Source organism: Salvelinus alpinus, chromosome 37 (assembly GCF_045679555.1).
Source record: "Salvelinus alpinus chromosome 37, SLU_Salpinus.1, whole genome shotgun sequence".
NCBI classification, from domain to species: Eukaryota; Metazoa; Chordata; class Actinopteri; order Salmoniformes; family Salmonidae; genus Salvelinus; species Salvelinus alpinus.
The window spans coordinates 7,744,037-7,763,473 of record NC_092122.1 but is presented as its reverse complement, the minus strand read 5'-3'; the positions used below and the strand labels follow the sequence as shown (position 1 = coordinate 7,763,473).

At 45.2% G+C, this 19,437-nt stretch overlaps 1 protein-coding gene across 9 annotated transcripts in view; it reads left to right on the top strand.

Moving 5' to 3' along the window:
- The window catches only part of LOC139566086 (pleckstrin homology domain-containing family A member 5-like), a 189,064-nt gene extending 170,536 nt beyond the window's left edge, over positions 1-18,528 (top strand). For 4 of the 9 annotated variants that reach the window (XM_071386990.1, XM_071386987.1, XM_071386986.1 and 1 more), the window contains 19 exons: positions 83-420; positions 638-721; positions 1,685-1,804; positions 2,453-2,506; positions 3,922-4,002; positions 6,006-6,071; positions 6,383-6,463; positions 8,355-8,504; positions 8,677-8,778; positions 8,901-9,053; positions 9,303-9,491; positions 10,164-10,308; positions 10,609-10,742; positions 11,016-11,216; positions 11,411-12,034; positions 13,028-13,179; positions 13,383-13,537; positions 16,498-16,632; positions 17,190-18,528. In XM_071386990.1, coding sequence (XP_071243091.1) covers positions 83-420; positions 638-721; positions 1,685-1,804; positions 2,453-2,506; positions 3,922-4,002; positions 6,006-6,071; positions 6,383-6,463; positions 8,355-8,504; positions 8,677-8,778; positions 8,901-9,053; positions 9,303-9,491; positions 10,164-10,308; positions 10,609-10,742; positions 11,016-11,216; positions 11,411-12,034; positions 13,028-13,179; positions 13,383-13,537; positions 16,498-16,592 — 2,924 coding nt within the window. In that variant the 3' untranslated portion in view covers positions 16,593-16,632; positions 17,190-18,528. The remainder of the gene's footprint in view (positions 1-82; positions 421-637; positions 722-1,684; positions 1,805-2,452; positions 2,507-3,921; positions 4,003-6,005; positions 6,072-6,382; positions 6,464-8,354; positions 8,505-8,676; positions 8,779-8,900; positions 9,054-9,302; positions 9,492-10,163; positions 10,309-10,608; positions 10,743-11,015; positions 11,217-11,410; positions 12,035-13,027; positions 13,180-13,382; positions 13,538-16,497; positions 16,633-17,189) is intronic. The other 5 variants (XM_071386989.1, XM_071386991.1, XM_071386988.1 and 2 more) reach the window with 5 other exon arrangements.
- The last annotated feature ends 909 nt before the right edge of the window (positions 18,529-19,437 follow it).

Genomic DNA, 19,437 nt, shown 5'->3' with positions numbered 1-19,437 from the left:
ATATTGTTTGTTTTAACCTAGTTAAAGTCTGTGTGGATAAGAGCCTCTGCAAAATGACTGAAATGTAAAACTGTAAATGCAGACAAGAGGCGCTCCATGAGGGACGACACCATGTGGCAGCTGTATGAGTGGCAGCAGAGGCAGGCCTTCTCCAGGCAGGGCCCGCCACCACCAGGCCACTACGGGACCCTGCCCAGCCCCAAGACCATGGAGAACATCTCTGAGCACCAGGGGGTGGCCCACTCCATCCCCACATCCCCCTCCCATGGATCCCTGGCCCTCTACCACACCTTCTCCCCTCCGGGCCAGCACCGCAGAGACAACCCACCAGGGTCGACCAGGTCCGAGGTGTCCTCACCCGTCTTCAGAGGGGACCAGACGATGACTATAGACTGCAGGCACAGGACACACCTCACCAAGGTAACGGACAGGGAATGGACCACAATCATCTAAGCCAGTCTTACACATCAAAATAATCACCAGGGGTTTCAAGCATACAGAAATGACTGGAATTGCTCTGCATTGAGCAGTAGTTATTTTATTTATTAATAAAGCATTAATTTTACTTGTCGGCCAGTTGAAATCAGTACATGTAACAGAGCATCCTGTCCTCGTCCTGTCTCTCTCTCTCTCTCAGTATAACTACCCACCTGACCGCCGGTCCATGCCAGCAGGCCTCCCAGTGCAGACCATTACCCCACAGTCACTACAGGGCAAGACGGTGAGTCACCTAACGAACTCTGACCTCCTTCACCTCTTCTCTGCTTTCTCGTTCTCCTCTCTACTGTCCTCTTTTCTCTCGGCAACAATGCATTGTGAATGATAGTTATGCTATTGGTATGATTTCAATGGGACGCAAATACAAAATCTGTTCTTGTGACAGGAATAAAAACAAGCACACAAGCTATCACGCATTACTGTCGTTCTGTCATGCTACAATGGATAGCCTGTATGTGTACTGTGTTTCTGTCAGAGTATGTGCCTCGTTACATTCTCTGCTGTCTTTTATTGCAAGCATTTGTTATTTCTGTCAGTAGCAGACACAATTTGATTAAAATAATGGCATTGTCTTGGTGATGATACGGAGAGAGAGAGAGACAGTGGCACCAATGAAATTGCCTTTGGCTGTGTCCTCTCAAATTGAGTAGACTAGAATCAGCCGGAGAGATTGATATTCTGCACAGTTCATTTTGTAACTCTGAATATTATTGTGATTTGTGTAACTCCAGTGCAATGCGCACAGAGCGGCGGCTTCAGAATGCAGTTGATGAGAAATATTTGTCATAAGTGATTTGAAATGATCGCTTTTCCTGCCACTGAATATGTTCTCTGACTTTTCACCTCCATTTGATGGAGAGTTACTCCGTTTGGAGTCAGGAGACTCCGGGAGTTTATTCCCGCCAGATTCTCTAAAGGTGGAAGTCCTATAGCCCAGGCCCAGCACAGGCCGAGACCCAAAACCAGTGTTTCCAAAGGCATCTTGTGCCTAAAGACTCGCCCGAGTCCTGGTTAGAAACATAGGATAGGTCAGGGATTACAAAAGCTATCGCTACTTTTCCTCAATTTAAAATCATCACCAAATGGAACATCAAGTGAGGTTTGGTTCATGTATTTGTTCATTGATCGTCCGCTGGATGAATTGACTGTCTCGTTGTCTCCTCTGTGTCTACGCTGCGTTGTGCAGCCAGAGGAGCTGACCCTGCTACTAATAAAGCTGCGTCGGCAGCAGGCGGAGCTCAACAGCATCCGGGAGCACACTGTGGCTCAGCTAATGATCCTTAGCATGGAGGGGCCCAACGCCAAGGTTAGCACCAGGAGGGTGCACATGCACAGCATGCCATTGGTCACCTCCAGGGGTGGTGGGGGTGGGTGGTTGGGTGTTGATGTGCCATCTCCATGCAGCTCACGGCTCTATGAGCAGGCCATGCATGCCAGTGAATGCATATTATGTGTTTGCTCCTACCTGTGTGGTTCAGTGGTGTATGGTTGAGTTTTGGTTCAGTTTTGAACTCATTTCAACCCTTTTGGTGTGCTGTGTTCATCTGGCCTTGATTTCATCTTTTGATCTGTTGACGGGCAGAGGACAGCGTGGTATGAGTATCATGTGATTGCCTGCTTGTTGTCTGCTGTGGTTTCCCATTGCCTTTACGAGGAAAGTGTTGGTAAGTAGTTTGATTTGATGTGTGGTGAACAAATCCTCTTGCAATGGGTTTTGCATGGTTTGGTTTAGCTCGGTCATCAACAGTAAATGGCTGTGGTGGTTCATGCTTCGGATGAATGCCAAAGCCACGGTAGCAACTTCCTCTTTCATCTCCATCTTTCACTATCAGCTTGTACCAGTTCTACTTCTATTTCCTGCTGTTTCCCTTACTCAGTCTCCCTCTCCCTCCTCTCTTTCTCTCCTGTCTGACTCTTCTCTCTTCCCTCTTTCTCTACTGCCTTCTGATGTTAGAGTGAGGTTCTGTCCCATCACCTTCAGAGGAACCTCATGTATCTGGACAGCCAGGTGAGGAGTACTGCTTTATCTTTGGTTGCTCTAAGTCTCTCTCTGTCTATCTCTCTCTCTCTGTGTCTCCCTCTCTCTCTCTCTCTCTCTCTCTGTGTCTCCCTCTCTCTGTCTCTCTCTCTGTGTGTGTTTCTCAGGGTTAGGCACTCCTCAGGGTTGGTCATACACCCAGCTGCTCTCACTCTGCCCAGGGTTATTAGTGACTCAAATGCCAGGCCCACGCTCCTTTTTGTCTGTTCTATACTTTCTCTCTCCTTTTCACTCTTTTCTCTCCGGCATACACCGTTCACTGCAGAATAGGAGCTGCGCAAACCTGCATTCCCACGGGAGGACATATTGTCTAGCTCAGTACAAGAAAAGTAAAAAATACTTTTAAACTTTTCAAATTCCTTTCTTGGCCTGGTAATGCTGCCCTAAGCTAATTAGATGACTTGTATGTTTTTGTGCTGTATAGTTCGTACAGTCCCTGGAGAACTGTCTTTATAATATAATTCATGTAAGTCAAGCTTGAGAAAGCACGAGAGTAAACTTCAACTTTTGAGGATGAAGGGAACCTTAAGGCATGTTGTGTTTTCTCATGACCTTTTTAATTGATGATGTGTACCTGTAGTAAGTTAGTCATGTCATTATCATAATGTAATTAAGACTGTATAGAAGCAACCTCCGGGGTTTCAGGTAAAGTGGCGAGGCCTAGCGACTGACGTTCTGACTAACGCTCACTCAGGCATAGATAATCAGGGCAGACGTCTAAAGGTGCCATTTTGTTTTTTGGAATGGGCCCCTTTGGTTTAGAACTGGTAAGTAATTGAGTTCCTGTTTCTGAAAAGGTCATGTGTAGCAGGAGAAACCACTCTACCGTGTGGGACCTCACTTAGCGACTTCACTGAGTCTGATTGTGACCCCTCTAACCAAATGTGAAATGATTTGATTTGCCATTTCAAAGGCTTTCACCTCTAATGGCAGGCAATTTCACAGCGGTTATGAATGAACTTTAACTCACCGACCCTGCTCCTCCCCCTGGTCCACAGGCTCTGACGCATGCAATTGTGTTGCTGTTTGTTGGTCGTTTTTGGTCGGGATGATATTCAGAAAAGCAGGACCGTTATGTCTCTCCTCTGTCTGCTGAGAGGAACTGGCAATATTGTCTTTGGACCCAACTGTAGTCTCCTTGTATCTACTGTAAATGTACTAGGACTTCTCCCAAGAGTTCTGGGCCTTTATGGTACAGGTGGTAGCTCTAGCCCCAGGGTTGTTGGCTCAAGGCCCCCCGTCTCCCTCAATCACTAGTACCTTATAACAACAATGTGTTCTTTATTTCTGTGGATGCTTTCTAGGCTCTGCTGTTGTGTTCACTAACTAACACCTATATTGTGTTGTTGCTCCCTTCCACCCTACCTAACGTCGATCTCCACTAGACGAAGGACAATGAGCCGTTAATCTTCATGATTCACACTATGATTGAGAACTCTGCTCCAAGGCCTCAACTGTACCAGCAAGTAAGGTCTTATTGGCAAACCAATGACTCTTCTCCCACACTCCTCTCCTCCCTCCATCATCGATCCCTCCTGTTTTTGTTCACATTGGATGCAGTCAGAAAGTCGGTGGCTTCCCCCTCTTCCTGGTGTCATGATCCCAACATTGTTTGACATGTACCTTCATGTGTTGTTTTGACTACAGCACATCCTCTTCATCCATTCTTGCTTTATTCATCAGTCCGAGGTTGGGTTATGGTGGATGCTACCTTAGAGCCATACCCCATCTTCCTGCAATACCAATGCTGTTGTTGATGGATCCTATGTTGGCTTGGCGCTGTGCGATCACGGTCAAATCAGCACCTCTCTTCTCTGCGCTTTGGAATATTATGTTCAGTCTGTCTATGTGGGTATGATAAGAGCTCAATGCAAAACCTGTTGTTTAAGTAGCCTAGTGGTTAGAGCGTTGGGCCGGTAACTAAAAGGTTGCTGGATCGAATCCCCGAGCTGACAAGGTAAAAATCTGTCGTTCTGCCCCTGAACAAGGCAGTTAACCTACTGTTCCCCGGTAGGCCGTCATTGTAAATAAGAATTTGTTCTTAACTGACTTGCCTAGTTAAATAAAGGTTAAATAAAAAAAATGATAAAATACAATGACTTCCTTTTTTGGGTGGTGGCCCAATAGTGTAACAGTGAATGAAAGAGTGCAGGGTTATTTTATTTTTAGCTTTGGAAATTGTCCTGGAGGGAGTACTGTGTGGGGTCCATAGTCTGGCCTTTCCACTGTGCTATATTATCACTTTATTACAGGCTTCTACAGGTATGACTTCAGCCCTGCTCTCTTAAACCTCCCCCTCTTTAGATGTCCTGGGGTTGAATATCACCTGCCTGCTCCTTAACTGAAGTTGTCAGGAGTGTGAGTATGGCTGGTTTTCCCAGCTGTGTGTGTGTGTGCGCGTTAATGTGTGTGCCTCCGTGAGGGCCAGATTTAGCCCAGGTCTTTTAGAGGTTTTCATTAGTCAAGCTCCAGCCATGACAGAGTGTACCGGGGGACAGTAATGAAGAGTGCACAGAGGGGACGGTAATTAGTGTGGCACAGGGCAGAGCTGCCAGCACAGAGGACTATACATCCAGCCTAGCCAACCACTACAGCAGCCCTCTAGCCTCTCTTAAGGGTGTGTGTGTGTGTGTGTGTGGTGTGTGTGTGTGTGTTAGAACATCCTGCTCTAGTCTCTGGTGACCTCCTGATGCCAGCTTCCTGTCCTCTTCATAGCTTCTTCACACCCCTGGAGCCTTCATCAGTAGGACTGTTATCAGTGATGCTACTGAGGTGGAAAACACAGTCTGATTTCCCAGCAGAGGGGGCTGACACTCCTTATTGTGAAATGGAAATTTGGGCTGAGAAGTTGTATCCGAAGTGTTGTTAAGTCATGAGAAGATAAGGTCAATGAAATTGCATGGAGAGCTCCATCATTTCACCCTCCCTCTCTCTCTCTTCTCTCTTCTCTCTCTCTCTTCTCTCTCTGGGCTTCATTGACCCTGTGGACAACTCTTGTAAGGACACAGATATTTACCATGAAAACCACATCACAATGAATAACCAGACCATGGGTGCATCTCAATACTCTAGTGGCCTTCCCTCCTCGTGTCATCTCCTTCATCTGCACTGATCGGAAGACACGGGACGGCTGTAAGCAATATGGTGGATACCTACTAGAAATGTGCTTTTACCTGTCCAGTTCCTTAACAAGGAGACAAGTAGACTATTGAGAAGCACCCCATGTCATGGGTCTGTATTACAGGTTGTTTTGCTGTCCCCTGTCTGTGGCTGTCTTCCCACAGGCAGCACAATTCTGAGATTTTTTCCACTAATTGGCCTTTTGAACGATCACATCAGATCTTTTCAAATCAGATATTTTTCAGAGCAGATCTGATTGGTCAGAAGACCAGTTAGTGAAAAGAAGTTCACAATTGGGCTGCCTGTGTAAACACAGCATGTGTGTCTCTAAGGCTGTCTGGTGTTTCAGATCAGCCCTGAGGAATACAAAGACAACTCCTACAGCCACCAGAGGCCAGAGGACATCGACATAGACGTAAGACCAAGTCCTTTTATTAGTGTCTTGTCTAGATAGAGGGGAAAGTATTCCTTTCCCTTTGCACGTATCATCTAGTCTAGACACACAGCAGTTGGCTTCCTAGACATAGATTGAAAGATAAAATTAATAGAATACCACACGTGTGTGTGTGTGTGTGTGTGTGTGTGTGTGTGTGTGTGTGTGTGTGTGTGTGTGTGTGTGTGTGTGTGTGTGTGTGTGTGTGTGTGTGTGTGTGTGTGTGTGTGTGTGTGTGTGTGTGTGTGTGTGTGTGTGTGTGTTTCTTACCAACTACTGTGTGTGTGTTTCAGACTAAGCTGAGCAGACTGTGTGAGCAGGACCAAGTGGTGAGAACACAGGAGGAGAAACTACAGCAACTACACAGAGAGAAGGTAACTACTGTACACAGACTTTCAACTGACAACTTGCTTCACACACACACTGGGCTGTCTGAGGCTGGAGTAGACCTTTATCACACGGAGGGAGAGGAGGAGGGAGAGTGCCGAGACTGAAGGAGATACAGTGCGTTCAGAAAGTATACAGATCCCTTGACATTTTCCACATTCTGTTACAGCCTGAATTGACTATTGATTCAATTGAGATTTTTTGGGTCACTGGATTACACACAATACCCCGTAATTTCAAAGTGGAATTGCGTTTTTAGACATTTTTACAAATGAATCAAAAATGAAAAGCTGAAATGTCTTGGGTCAATAAGAATTCAACCCCTTTGTTATGACAAGCCTAAATAAGTTCAGGAGTAAAAATGTGCTTAACAAGTCGCATAATAAGTTGTATGGACTCAATAATAGTGTGCAGTAATAGTGTTTAACATGATTTTTTTAATGACTACCTCATCTCTGTACCCCACACATACAATTAACTGTAAGGTCCCTCAGTTGAGCAGTGAATTTCAAACACAGATTCAACCACAAAGACCAGGGAGGGTTTCCAATGCCTCACAAAGAAGGGCACCTATTGGTAGATGGGTTAAAATAAAATAAAAAGCTGACATTGAATATCCCTTTGAGCATGGTGAAGTTATTAATTACACTTTGGATGGTGTATCAATACACCTATTCACTACAAAGATACAGGCGTCCTTCCTAACTCAGTTACCGGAGAGGAAGGAAACGGCTTGGGGATTTCACCAATGGTGACTTTAAAACAGTTATAGAGTTTAATGGCTGTGATGGGAGAAAACTGAGGATGGACCAACAACATTGCAGTTACTCCACAATACTAACCTAATTGACAGACTGAAAAGACAGAAGCCTGTACAGAATAAAATATTCCAAAACATGCATCCTGTTTACTACAAGTAGTACTGCAAAAAAATGTGGCAATTCACTTTTTGTCCTGAATACAAAGTGTTATCCAATACAACACATTATTGAGTACCACTCTCCATATTTCCAAGCATAGTGGTAGCTGCATCATGTTATGGGTATGCTTGTGCTTGTAATCATTAAGGACTGGGTAGTTTTTCCAGGATAAAAAAGAAACTGAATGGAGCTAAGCACAGGCAAAATCCTAGAGGAAAACCTGGTTCAATCTGCTTTCCACCAGACACTTTGAGTTGATTTCATCTTTCGGCAGGACAATAACCTAAAACACAAGACCAAATCTACACAGGAGTTGCTTACCAAGAAGACCGTGATTGTTCCTGAGTGGCCGAGTTACAGTTTTGACTTTAATCTGCTTGAAAATCTATTGCAAGACCTGAAAATGGTTGTCTAGCAATGATCAACAACCAATTTGACAGAGTTTGAAGAGAGACTTAGAGACCCAGAAAGACTCACAAGACTCAAGACTAATCGCTGAAAAAGGTGCTTCTAAAAGGTATTGACTCAGGGGTGTGAATAGTTTTGTAAATGAGATACTGTGTGTAAATGGGTGGCTTATTTTTTTTAAATCCATTTTGAATTCAGACTGTAACAAAATATAATGTGGAATACATCAAGGGGTATGAATACTTTCTCATGGTCTGTCCAAGGCTACCAACCCTCCTTTGCCAGGCTTGTACCACAGTGTATAGACTAGCTAGCACACTCACAGCTGGGAACTGAGACTCTCTCCCTCTCAGACAGCAGCTCTAGCCTGCCCTCTAGGGTCCTGGGAGTGGCGGTACACACTTTTGATGGTGGCGATGCTATGAAAATGTTTGGTTGGTTCTTTGCCTGTGGTTCTGTTTGTGTTTTTGTGTGTAGTCGTCAGACAAATGTTAGCTGCAGATGTTGTGATGACCTGTGTCGTTGTCTTCTTCTTCCTGTCTCTCTGCAGCACACCCTGGAGACGGCTTTGCTGTCTGCCAGTCAGGAGATAGAGCAGAGCTCTGACAACCCAGCGGCCATACAGAGCCTTATACAGCAGAGAGACGTACTGCAGAATGGACTGCTCAGTACCTGTAGAGAACTGGCACGGGTCAACACTGTGCGTTCATATGTATACACACACACTGTACATGCAGATGTCAACACAAACACACACACTGATCAGCACCTGTCAAGATCTCTCCAGGGTCAATGCTGTGAGTCAGTGCACACACACATAAACAAGCGCACACACACAGGCTGTCTAGTAGTGACACCCTCTCGTCTCTCAGGAGTTGGAGCGGTCGTGGAGGGAGTATGATAAAATGGAGTCTGGCGTCTCTCTGGCCAAAACAAACCTGTTGGAACAGCTAGAGGCCCTGGGCAGCCCACAGGTAAGACTCTATCTCTCTGTCACTCTCTCTCTCACTCACTCACTCACTCACTCACTCACTCACACATATGCATTTGCAAGATGGAGAGTGTTTTTAAGCATTTTCTGTCACTGTGTGAGCAGACAGAACCTCCCAGCCAGCAGCATGTCCAGATCCAGAAGGAGCTGTGGAGGATCCAGGATGTGATGGAGGCTCTGGCCAAGAACAAACCCCAGAGGACCACTGACACTGGTTTCCTTGGTTCCAAACCCATCTCAAACCTACAGAAGAACGAGGTGAGTCTCACTTCTACTCTGTGGATAAAGAAAAACACCAGATGAATACTGTATATAATCTGTGCATGGAGTCTTTGTGAACTGATTTAGAGCTGTCCGCAGCCTACATGTGACACGGATGTGCGCCAGATAGCTCCAATCAATGCCACAGGAGACTGTGCTGATCTGTCTAATACTCTGTGGCTTACTGTTGTCCCAAGAGTGTCTCAACAACAACTCCTCTCTATCTATCCTCTCCTCATGCGGCAGCCGGTGACCTTGTTCCGGTCACTCTGTTCTCTCACGGAGGGTAACCGTCAGCCCCCCCGCCCGCCCCTCCCCCAGTCCTACGGCTCAACAGAGCGCCCTCCCGCTGTACCCCCCCTTCCCTCCCCCTCGGGCGCCCGTCCGCCACCACACACAAGCAAGCACGGCCAGAGGAACGGAACACACAGCAGTGTAAGACACGCTGACTCGTCACGCCCGACCCTTCAACCCCTGTCCTTGTGCTTCATCATCGCTACCTGCCCTTAAGCACAGATCTAGGATCTGTTTAACTTCACCAAATTCTAATCTTAACCGTTAGGGCGAGGTAATAAAAAACTGATCTTAGGTCAGTGTCTAGGGGCAGTTTTATCCTACTCTGTACAAGACCAGTACAAGTTGACCCCTGACCCTCTACCTTTACCCTCACCATACATGGTTCATCTCTCATCGCCAACTTGGGTCACCGCTGTGACTCTCTTTTCATTTGCTCTGAATCATTTGTCATTTGTTTTACCATTTGTAGACATTCAGGTTTTTCCCTGCCTCTTACCCTAGAGTGTTGAGTTTGACATTCATTCCTTTGGTTTGTCATCTGTTTGCTCTTCAGTTTGGCTTGTTCTTCTGTCCATGGAAGCGTGATTCCACGCCAGTTGTCATTCTGACTGTGTCTGAGTGCTGTGCTGCGGTGTGACTATGCTTAGTGTTTGGAGTGTCCGTTAACCGTTTTCTGCTCTTTTCGGCTCCGTTTTAAATTTCCCTCGACCATCCATCGGTCACATCCATCGTGACCACTTTGTGACCTGCGGGTGTCCGTGTTTCCTATGTGTGTACCTCTCAGTATGCTGACTCTCTGTCCCTCTACAGCAAGGCCCAGACTACCGTCTGTATAAGAGTGAACCAGAGCTGACAACTGTGGCCGAGGAGGTGGACGATAACAACGGAGAGGACAATGACAAGGACAGACTACAGACGGGGCTGACCACTGACAAGGAGCTTGCGGCCACTAAAGGTCAGTCACTGTCTGTCAACAATGTCCAGTTTGCTCATGCTGCCGCCGCTGTTTCAAGCTGGATACGTGCTAGGGTCAAAACGAATGTAATTCAGTGAATTCAAGAAGTAATTATAAATTCCATAGGTCAACTTATAAAGAGCATTATAAGTATTACTTATAAAGGGTTTATAAGTATTACTTATAAAGAGCATTATAAGTATTACTTATAAAGGGTTTATAAGTACTCTATTAACTGAATATAAAAAATGTAACACCCCTAATGGCTTTGTCACTGACTTAGTCCCCCACCCCTCCCAGTCCCATTAGGAGTACCAGTCTACCCAGTGGGTATCGTGCCCCCCAGGACCAAATCCCCCATGAGCCCCCCAGAGTCCTGCACCATCGCCTCCTACGTCACCCTGAGGAAGAGCAAGAAGCCTGACCCCAGGACTGTAAGTCTGACTCAGCACTTTAGGGAATAGCAGGGGAACTGAACTATAAACTGACCCTAGAAAACATATTAGAAACTGTTTTTTTGATAGACAGGACAGCACTGATTTTGGATTTGGAGGTGCTACTGTTGCTATTCATTCCCTGCCATTTTTACCACGACAAGAGCTGGAGAAGGACATAATATGTCACCAATAGACGACGGGCAGATAAAACATAATCGGCGTAATAATAATCCAACATGACTGATCCCTGCTCCACTGCTCCCCCTGTAGGAGCGTCCTCACAGTGCCGTGGAGCAGACGTGTGGACCGGGGGAGAGGGAGAGCGGCAGAGCCAGGATGAGTGTCGAGGAGCAGCTGGAGAGGATCAGGAGACACCAGCAGGCCTCGCTCAGGGAGAAGAAGAGAAGTAGCAGCAGTATCTCCCCCTCACGCTCTCCATCCTTCTCCAAGGAGAACCCCTTCGCTACACAGGTAAGTCCTCCTCGGTTTGGTGTGTGTGTGTGTGTTTGATAGGACTTGATGTGTTCATGACGACAGAGAAAGCTGGGGGGGTACGCGTGTGTCTGTGCGTGTGTGTCTTGATAAACCTTGTTTCACAGCATGGAATGTGATTGTGTACACACTGTAAAACCGAGTTATTCATTTGGCATGTGTGTCTACTGCAGGTCAAGCTGGAGGTGTTCTCCACAGACACCCAGGAGCTGGAGGCAGCACTGCAAGACCTGGAGCAGGTCAGAGACCGAGTTACAGAGCAGCTGGAGAGGGACAGGACTGCAGCCGTGGCGCTGGAGAGGGACCGAGGTGCAGAACTGGAGCTGGAGAGGGACAGGGCTGCAGCAGCTGCTGAAGAAGAAATGGAGAGGGGTCGAGCTGCAATAGAAAAGCTGGAGCGAGACATGACTGAGGTGGCTGCAGTGGTGGAGCAGGAGATGGCCAGGACTGCTGTGGCTGTAGAAGAGGAGATGGCCAGGACTGCTGTGGCTGTAGAAGAGGAGCTGGACAGGGCTGCAGAATTGGAGATGGAGAGAGACCGGGTCGCAGTGGCAGCAGCTGCAGAAGAATTGGAGAGGGCTAGAGCTGCAGCTGAAGAACTAGTCAGAGAGAGGACTGCAGTGTCTTCAGAAGAGGCGCTGGATATTGACAAGGCTGCAGTGGTGGAGCTGGAGATGGAAATCACTGTGGTGGAAGAGATCAGCTACAGAGCTGAGGAGGTGGATGTCATCCCTGTCCCCAGGCTGAGTGTGGAGGAGCCACAGCCCCAGACGGAGAGCTCCAACATGGACACAGAGGTACGGGAGTGTCCCTACACAGACCACCAGAGAGCAGAATATTTCTGGCATACAATATCCTTTGATATGTATGTTGATGACTAGTAGGAGTGGTGACTGAGTCAGCATGGTGTACTGTAACTCTCTGTGTGAATAAGAAAGATCCATACCGAGGATGCACAGAGCACTGTGTTCCTTAACTGAAAAAGGAATGTTTTCAAAGAGAGTGTTCAGAGATAGAGGAAAGACTTGTACAAGTACAAATTTATATCTAATCCAATAACGTTGAGCTAAGAGTGTTTTAGGGCGTAAATGGCTGTGCTGTGTTGGCAGCCTGGTCTCCTTGTGAATGTCCTTTAATCTGATCTGGGAGGCTTTGTGGGCGTGAGGAGGATCCAGGCTGGATTTAGGGGTTTATCTCTGGGCATCAGCCCAGCCGTGGTGACTCACACTGGGCTAGAGAGAGAGAGAGAGAGAGAGAGACACACCTCCCAGAGTTGGCCTGAGCTCCACGGAATCTCATGATCTGATGATGATGATAGAGTTGGCTCAATTAATGTCCTCTAATTTAGTAGGCCAAAAATAATATGGCGAAAGCTGCTTAAGACCATTGGTTATCACCATGTGTCTTATACCAATGTGTCTCAACTCCAGTCCTTGTGGATCCTCAACAGTACACATTTTGTCTTGTAGCCCCGGGCAAACGTCGCTGATTCAACTCATGGGTGGCTTGATTATTAGTTGACCATTTCAATCAGGTGTGCTTGTCAGGGGTTAGATTTTTTTTTTAAATACTGCTGGAGTTACTCAAGGACTGGAGTGGTGCCTTACACCTACCCGGTTTCTTCAGATCCCCAAACATCGAAGAGGTAGCCGCTAGGGATTGACATTAGACCACCAAGATCGTGTTCAGTAGGGCAAAAATAAGAGCTCCGTTTCAAAACATATTTTCCTGTTTGGTACCTCCTGAACACAGCCCAGACTACAGTCTATCTCACTGTCCGTGTGTTGCAGGTGTCAGAGACCCAGATGATGGTGATATCAGATCAGGGTGTGAAGCCCCTGTATGTACAGTACCTGATCCCTGGACAACATCAACAGCACGGGGAGAGGGAGACAGAGAGGAGAAACACCCACACTCCCAACACCCTCATTCCCCACAACAGGTGAGACTAGCTAGGCCTCACCAGGACTTATCTTAGCCTCTCTGGATCGATAGCAACTTTGACCCTTTTAGAGTACTTTAAATCCATCCCTTCCTTCATCCAACTGTATTTCGATCAGTGACTACCTCTTTAAAGGCAGTGAAGAAGGATGCATTTGTAAGTATTTGGAATAAGGCCTGAATGTGAAGGTGTGACTGTGCCAGTTTGCCAGCTGCTGTGTCAGAAGCACTGACTCCTGAACTTGAGGAGGACGTGATGCAGAGTGAGGTGATGCAAGGGGAGACCCAGGGGAACAACATGAACAGATCCTATGAACTACCAGTAGAGGGAGCTAAACTCAACAACAACCTGCTGGCAGGTAAGAGAACAGTCAGAAGATCGCTTTGTTAATGATGATTGGTTGATTGATTGATGGATTGATTGATATATAACTGATAAATGTCAAAGCACTTACGTACAGTACCAGTCAAAATTTGGACACCTACTCATTCAAGGGTTTTTCTTTATTTGTACTATTTTTCTACATTGTAGAATAGTAGTGAAGATATCAAAACTATGAAATAACACATCTTTGCATTCTTGGCATTCTCTCAACCAGCTTCATAAGGAATGCTTTTCCAACAGCCTTGAAGTAGTTCCCACATATGCTGAGCACTTGTTGGCTGCTTTTCCTTCACCCTGTGGTCCAGAGATGGCGTATCGCTGCAGAATGCTGTTGTAGCTATGCTGGTTAAGTGCCTTGTATTCTAAATAAATCACAGTGAGTCTCACCTGCAAAGCACCATCACACCTCCTCCATGCTTCACGGTGGGAACCATACAGTCATGGCCAAAAGTTTTGAGAATGACACAAATATACATTTTCACAAACTCTGCTACCTCAGTTTGTATGATGACAATTTGCATATACTCCAGAATGTTATAAAGAGTGATCAGATGAATTGCAATTAATTGCAAAGTCCCTCTTTGCCATGCAAATTAACTGAATCCCAAAAAAACATTTCCACTGCATTTCAGCCCTGCCACAAAAGGACCAGCTGACATGTCAGTGATTCTCTCGTTAACACAGGTGTGAGTGTTGACGAGGACAAGGCTGGAGATCACTCTGTCATGCTGATTGAGATCGAATAACAGACTGGAAGCTTCAAAAGGAGGGTGGTGCTTGGAATCATTGTTCTTCTTCTGTAAACCATGGTTACTTGGAAGGAAACACGTGCCGTCATCATTGCTTTGCACAAAAAGTGCTTCACAGGCAAGGATATTGCTGCCAGTAAGATTGCACCTAAATCAACCATTTATCGGATCATCAAGAATTTCAAGGAGAGCGGTTCAATTGTTGTGAAGAAGGCTTCAGGGCGCCCAAGAAAGTCCAGCAAGCGCCAGGACCATCTCCTAAAGTTGATTCAGCTGTGGGATCGGGGCACCACCAGTACAGAGCTTGCTCAGAAATGGCAGCAGGCAGGTGTGAGTGCATCTGCACTCACAGTGAGGCGAAGACTTTTGGAGGATGGCCTGGTGTCAAGAAGGGCAGCAAAGAAGCCACTTCTCTCCAGGAAAAACATCAGGGACCGGTTGATATTCTGCAAAAGGTACAGGGATTGGACTGCTGAGGACTGGGGTAAAGTAATTTTCTCTGAATCCCCTTTCCGATTGTTTGGGGCATCCGGAAAAATGCTTGTCCAGAGAAGACAAGGTGAGCGCTACCATCAGTCCTGTGTCATGCCAACAGTAAAGCATCCTGAGACCATTCATGTGTGGGATTGCTTCTCAGCCAAGGAAGCCAAGGGCTCACTCACAATTTTGCCTAAGAATAAAGAATGGTACCAACACATCTTCCCGAGAGCAACTTTTCCCTACCATCCAGGAATAGTTTGGTGACGAACAATGCCTTTTTCAGCATGATGGAGCACTTTGCCATAAGGCAAAAGTGATAACTAAGTGGCTCTGGCAACAAAACATCGATATTTTGAGTCCATGGCCAGGAAACTCCCCAGACCTTAATCCCATTGAGAACTTGTGGTCAATCCTCAAGAGGCGGGTGGACAAACAAAAACCCACAAATTCTGACAAACTCCAAGCATTGATTATGCAAGAATGGGCTGCCATCAGTCAGGATGTGGCCCAGAAGTTAATTGTCAGCATGCCAGGGAGGATTACAGAGGTCTTGAAAAAGAAGGGTCAACACTGCAAATATTGACTCTTTGCATCAACTTCATGTAATTGTCAATAAAAGCCTTTGACACGTATGAAATGCTTGTAATTATACTTCAGTATTCCATAGTACCATCTGCCAAAAATATCTAAAGACACTGAAGCAGCAAACTTTGTGGAAATTAATATTTGTCATTCTCAAAACTTTTGGCCATGACTGTACATGCAGAGATCATCCGTTCACCTACTCTGCGTCTCACAAAGACATGACGGTTGGAACCAAAAATCTCAAATTTGGACTCAGACCAAAGGACAGATGTCCACTGGTCTATTGTCCATTGCTCATGTTTCTTGGTCCAAGCAAGTTCTTCTTGTTATTAGTGTCCTTTAGTAGTCATTTCTTTGCAGCAATTCGACCATGAAGACCTTATTCACAGTCTCCTCTGAACAGTTGATGTTGAGATGTGTCTGTTACTTGAACTCTGTGAAGCATTTATTTGGGCTGCAATCTGAGGTGCAGTTAACTCTAATGAACTTATCCTCTGCAGCAGATGTAACTCTGGGTCTTCCTTTCCTGTGGTGGTCCTCATGAGAGCCAGTTTCATCATAGCGCTTGATGGTTTTTGCGACTGCACTTGAAGAAACTTTCAAAGTTCTTGAAATGTTCCCGCATTGACTGACCTTCATGTCTTAAAGTAATGATGGACTGTCGTTTCGCTTTGATTATTTGAGCTGTTCTTGCCATAATATGAACTTGGTCTTTTACCAAATAGGGATATCTTCTGTATACCACCCCTACCTTGTCACAACACAACTGATTGGCTCAAACGTATTAAGAGGGAATGAAATTCCACTCATTTACTTTTATCAAGACACACCTGTTAATTGAAATGCATTCCAGATGACCACCTCATGAAGCTGCTTGAGAGAATGCCAAGAGTGTGCAAAGCTGACAAAGGGTGGCTACTTTGAAGAATCTCAAATATAAAATATATTTAGATTTGTTTAACACTTTTTTCAGTTACTACATGATTCCATATGTGTTATTTCATAGTTTTGATGTCTTCACTATTATTCCACAATGTAGAAAATGGTAAAAATAAAGAAAAACCCTTGAGTGAGTAGGTGTGTCCAAACTTTTGACTGGTACTGTGTGTGTTGTTTGCAGTGAAAAGCCTGCCCTTTCCGCCCCAGTCCTCCTCCTCTCCCTCTCCTCCATCTCCTCCTCAACTCACTGACGGATCCCACTTCATGTGTGTGTAGACGTGTCGAGGAGGTGGTTCTGTGAACTGAACTACACTCAGTAAGAGACTTCTCTGTCCTTATCTACAACCTTTGACCTTTATCAAATCAAATGTTATACGCCGAATACCTTATAGTGAAATGCTTACTTACAAGCCCTAACCAACAATGCAGTTTTAAAAAATGTAGAAGACAACAACAAAAAATACGAATAACAAATAAAAGTAACAGATCATTAAATAGCAGCAGTAAAATAACAATAGCGAGGCTATATACAGTGGGTACCGGTACAGAGTCAATGTGAGGGGGCACCAGTTAGTTGAGGTAATTGAGGTAATATGTACTGTAGGTAGAGTTAATAACTCTTCCCATCAACCCCCTAACCTCAACTTCAGGGTCCAATGCTCAGCCCTCAGAGATCTACCCTCCAATCGACACAGATCTTACCAGCAGGCAACATCACACCAGCCATTTAAACACAGACATCTAGTCATGTCAGCATAATCATTTTCTCAATATTTTTTTTTTGCAGAACATTGTGGCTTGTGACCTCTGCTATTTTTGTGTGTGCTCGTCTGTCTCTTCACCTCTTCCCTATCTTTGCACTTATCCCTGCAGCACAGACATTGACCTTGGTGAGCAGTGACTCATAAGCGATGCCAGCCTGGAGACCCAAGATGGCATCCTACAGAGCCATGATGGCACCAGCCAGCCTGCACAGAGCATGCCCAGTAGCTCTCTGTATGTATAGAAACAACTGTAGCCAGACAGACAGAAAGAGTAGATCCACAGGCCTGCTCGTATTACTTACTGCCTGCCTACACAATAACTGTGATGCAAAACGTTTTCATTCACACAGAGATATCAGAGGACAAGATGGTATTACCAGAGTGATAATTGATGATGATTATTATTACAGGTACTATGATGGTCTGTTATTTTGGACATGTTCTGTGAGGATGTCTTGAGTGTCTATGAGCTGAGCACTACTGTAACGAGGAGAGGACTGTACAGTTGTAAATAAGAGCACTAGAGGAGTCTCATACTGGGAAGATCACAATTGCATACTCCTTGCGTCCTGTCTCCTTCTCAAATCCCACTGGTGGAGAAGGTCGGAGGGGAAGGATATCTGGCTTTCTCATCTAATGGGTTTTGAGAAGGAGACAAGGACCTGAGGACGGGAGGAGTATGCATTTGAGGTCTTCCCACAATCACACACTATTGAGAGGGCGAAGCACCGAATCTACACACACTAAGGCAGTGCTTTCCTTTAACCACACGGGGGCGCCATATGCTCTTGTCTTTTTACTGGTTTTACTCTCATTTAAGTTTTTAACCTGAGGCCCTAAATGTTTCATTTTCCACATATTTTACACCGCACATTCCCTCATTGTTCAAAGAAGTTGTTAATATATACATATATAAAACATATAGAATGAACTAACTATACAATGGGTTTATACTTCAATAAGGTGCCACCCTATTGCTGCTGTTGGACAGAGTTTAAATATTTTATAAAGGTTGTGTTTATTTATGTCGGGAGGATCGGGATCTGGTCGCCGCTGACAACCACACGTAAATGTCCTGGGTTAGAATCGATCTGCTTCTCTGTTTTTTTTTTTTCTACGGCTGAGATATATTTAAAGTAAAATATAGAAGAGAGATAAAATAGTTTTATGAGATTAGGGTTGTGTGTTAGATTCTGTCTGGTTGTGTGGAGTCCTGGACAGAGAGAAGAGAATAGCACATGTATAAGCAATAAGCAGGCGTTTTGTTCCCCCAGGACGTTAAAATATAATGTACATAAATGTAAAGTTTCATTGTGTAAATGATGTACACCATAGAAAGAGCAGAGCAGAAATTATAAGTCTGAGGTTATTATTATTAGAGTCAATATGAAAAATGTTCATATCTCATCTGTTTTATATCATGTGAAATAAATGTTGATGTTCTTAAATGCTGTGGTGGGGGTTTATGTTATGACACAAGCAACGTATTTACATTTGTTTTAAACGTCGGGAGATAGAAGGAAGTTCATTTCCAATGCGTCCTGTCGTTTTGGTTTTATCATGTTACAAATATGATTTCCTGATCACTGATAGGATAGAAGCTCTGATGGTGCTGAAGACAAGACATTGACAAACTTTAAAGGTCATGAAGCTCCTTTCTGTGTCCGTTGAGGGACTGGGACTCTGGCCTTCAACTGGAATGGTAGCCTTCAGGCCAATAGCTCATATCCACTTGGTAAAATGAATGATCTCTGCTCTGGACAATGCCACTGTCACACTAGACGCAGCCAATCACTCAGGTCATCGACACAGTAAGGTCAGTCACCTCCATTCTCACCCTCTTTCCCCATCCTTCCACCTTCTTCCCTTCCCCCCCCCCTCCTTTCATGCTGGACACACATGAGTAGCTATGTTAATGAGGCTCTGAATCTTTTGTGGTCCCAGCCTGTAGCACTCTGTGGATACGTGGGCCTGGTTCCATTCCACTCCTTCCACTAGTTCCTACCCTTTCCATGCCTCTTACCCTATAGTTCCTAATCCCTACCACCTTCATGTATTTAGTATTTTATTAGGATACCCATTAGCTACTCTTCTTGCGCCTGTACTTGGAAGAGTCCTTTACATGTGGTCATGATCTCCTACCTTACTTTTACAACATAATAAGGCCTGGGGGTCATGAAGAAAAGAAAATATATCTGCTTTGATGAATTTGCATGAAAATTCTAGGCTTTATACAAAAACTAGTATCAGAGTCAAGTATTTGACTCTGATGTGTGCCACAGAAAGTATTTGACTCTAGCCACAAAATTAAGGAAATTAGAAGGGGGGGATTTTCGGCACAACACCGGCATTAGCTG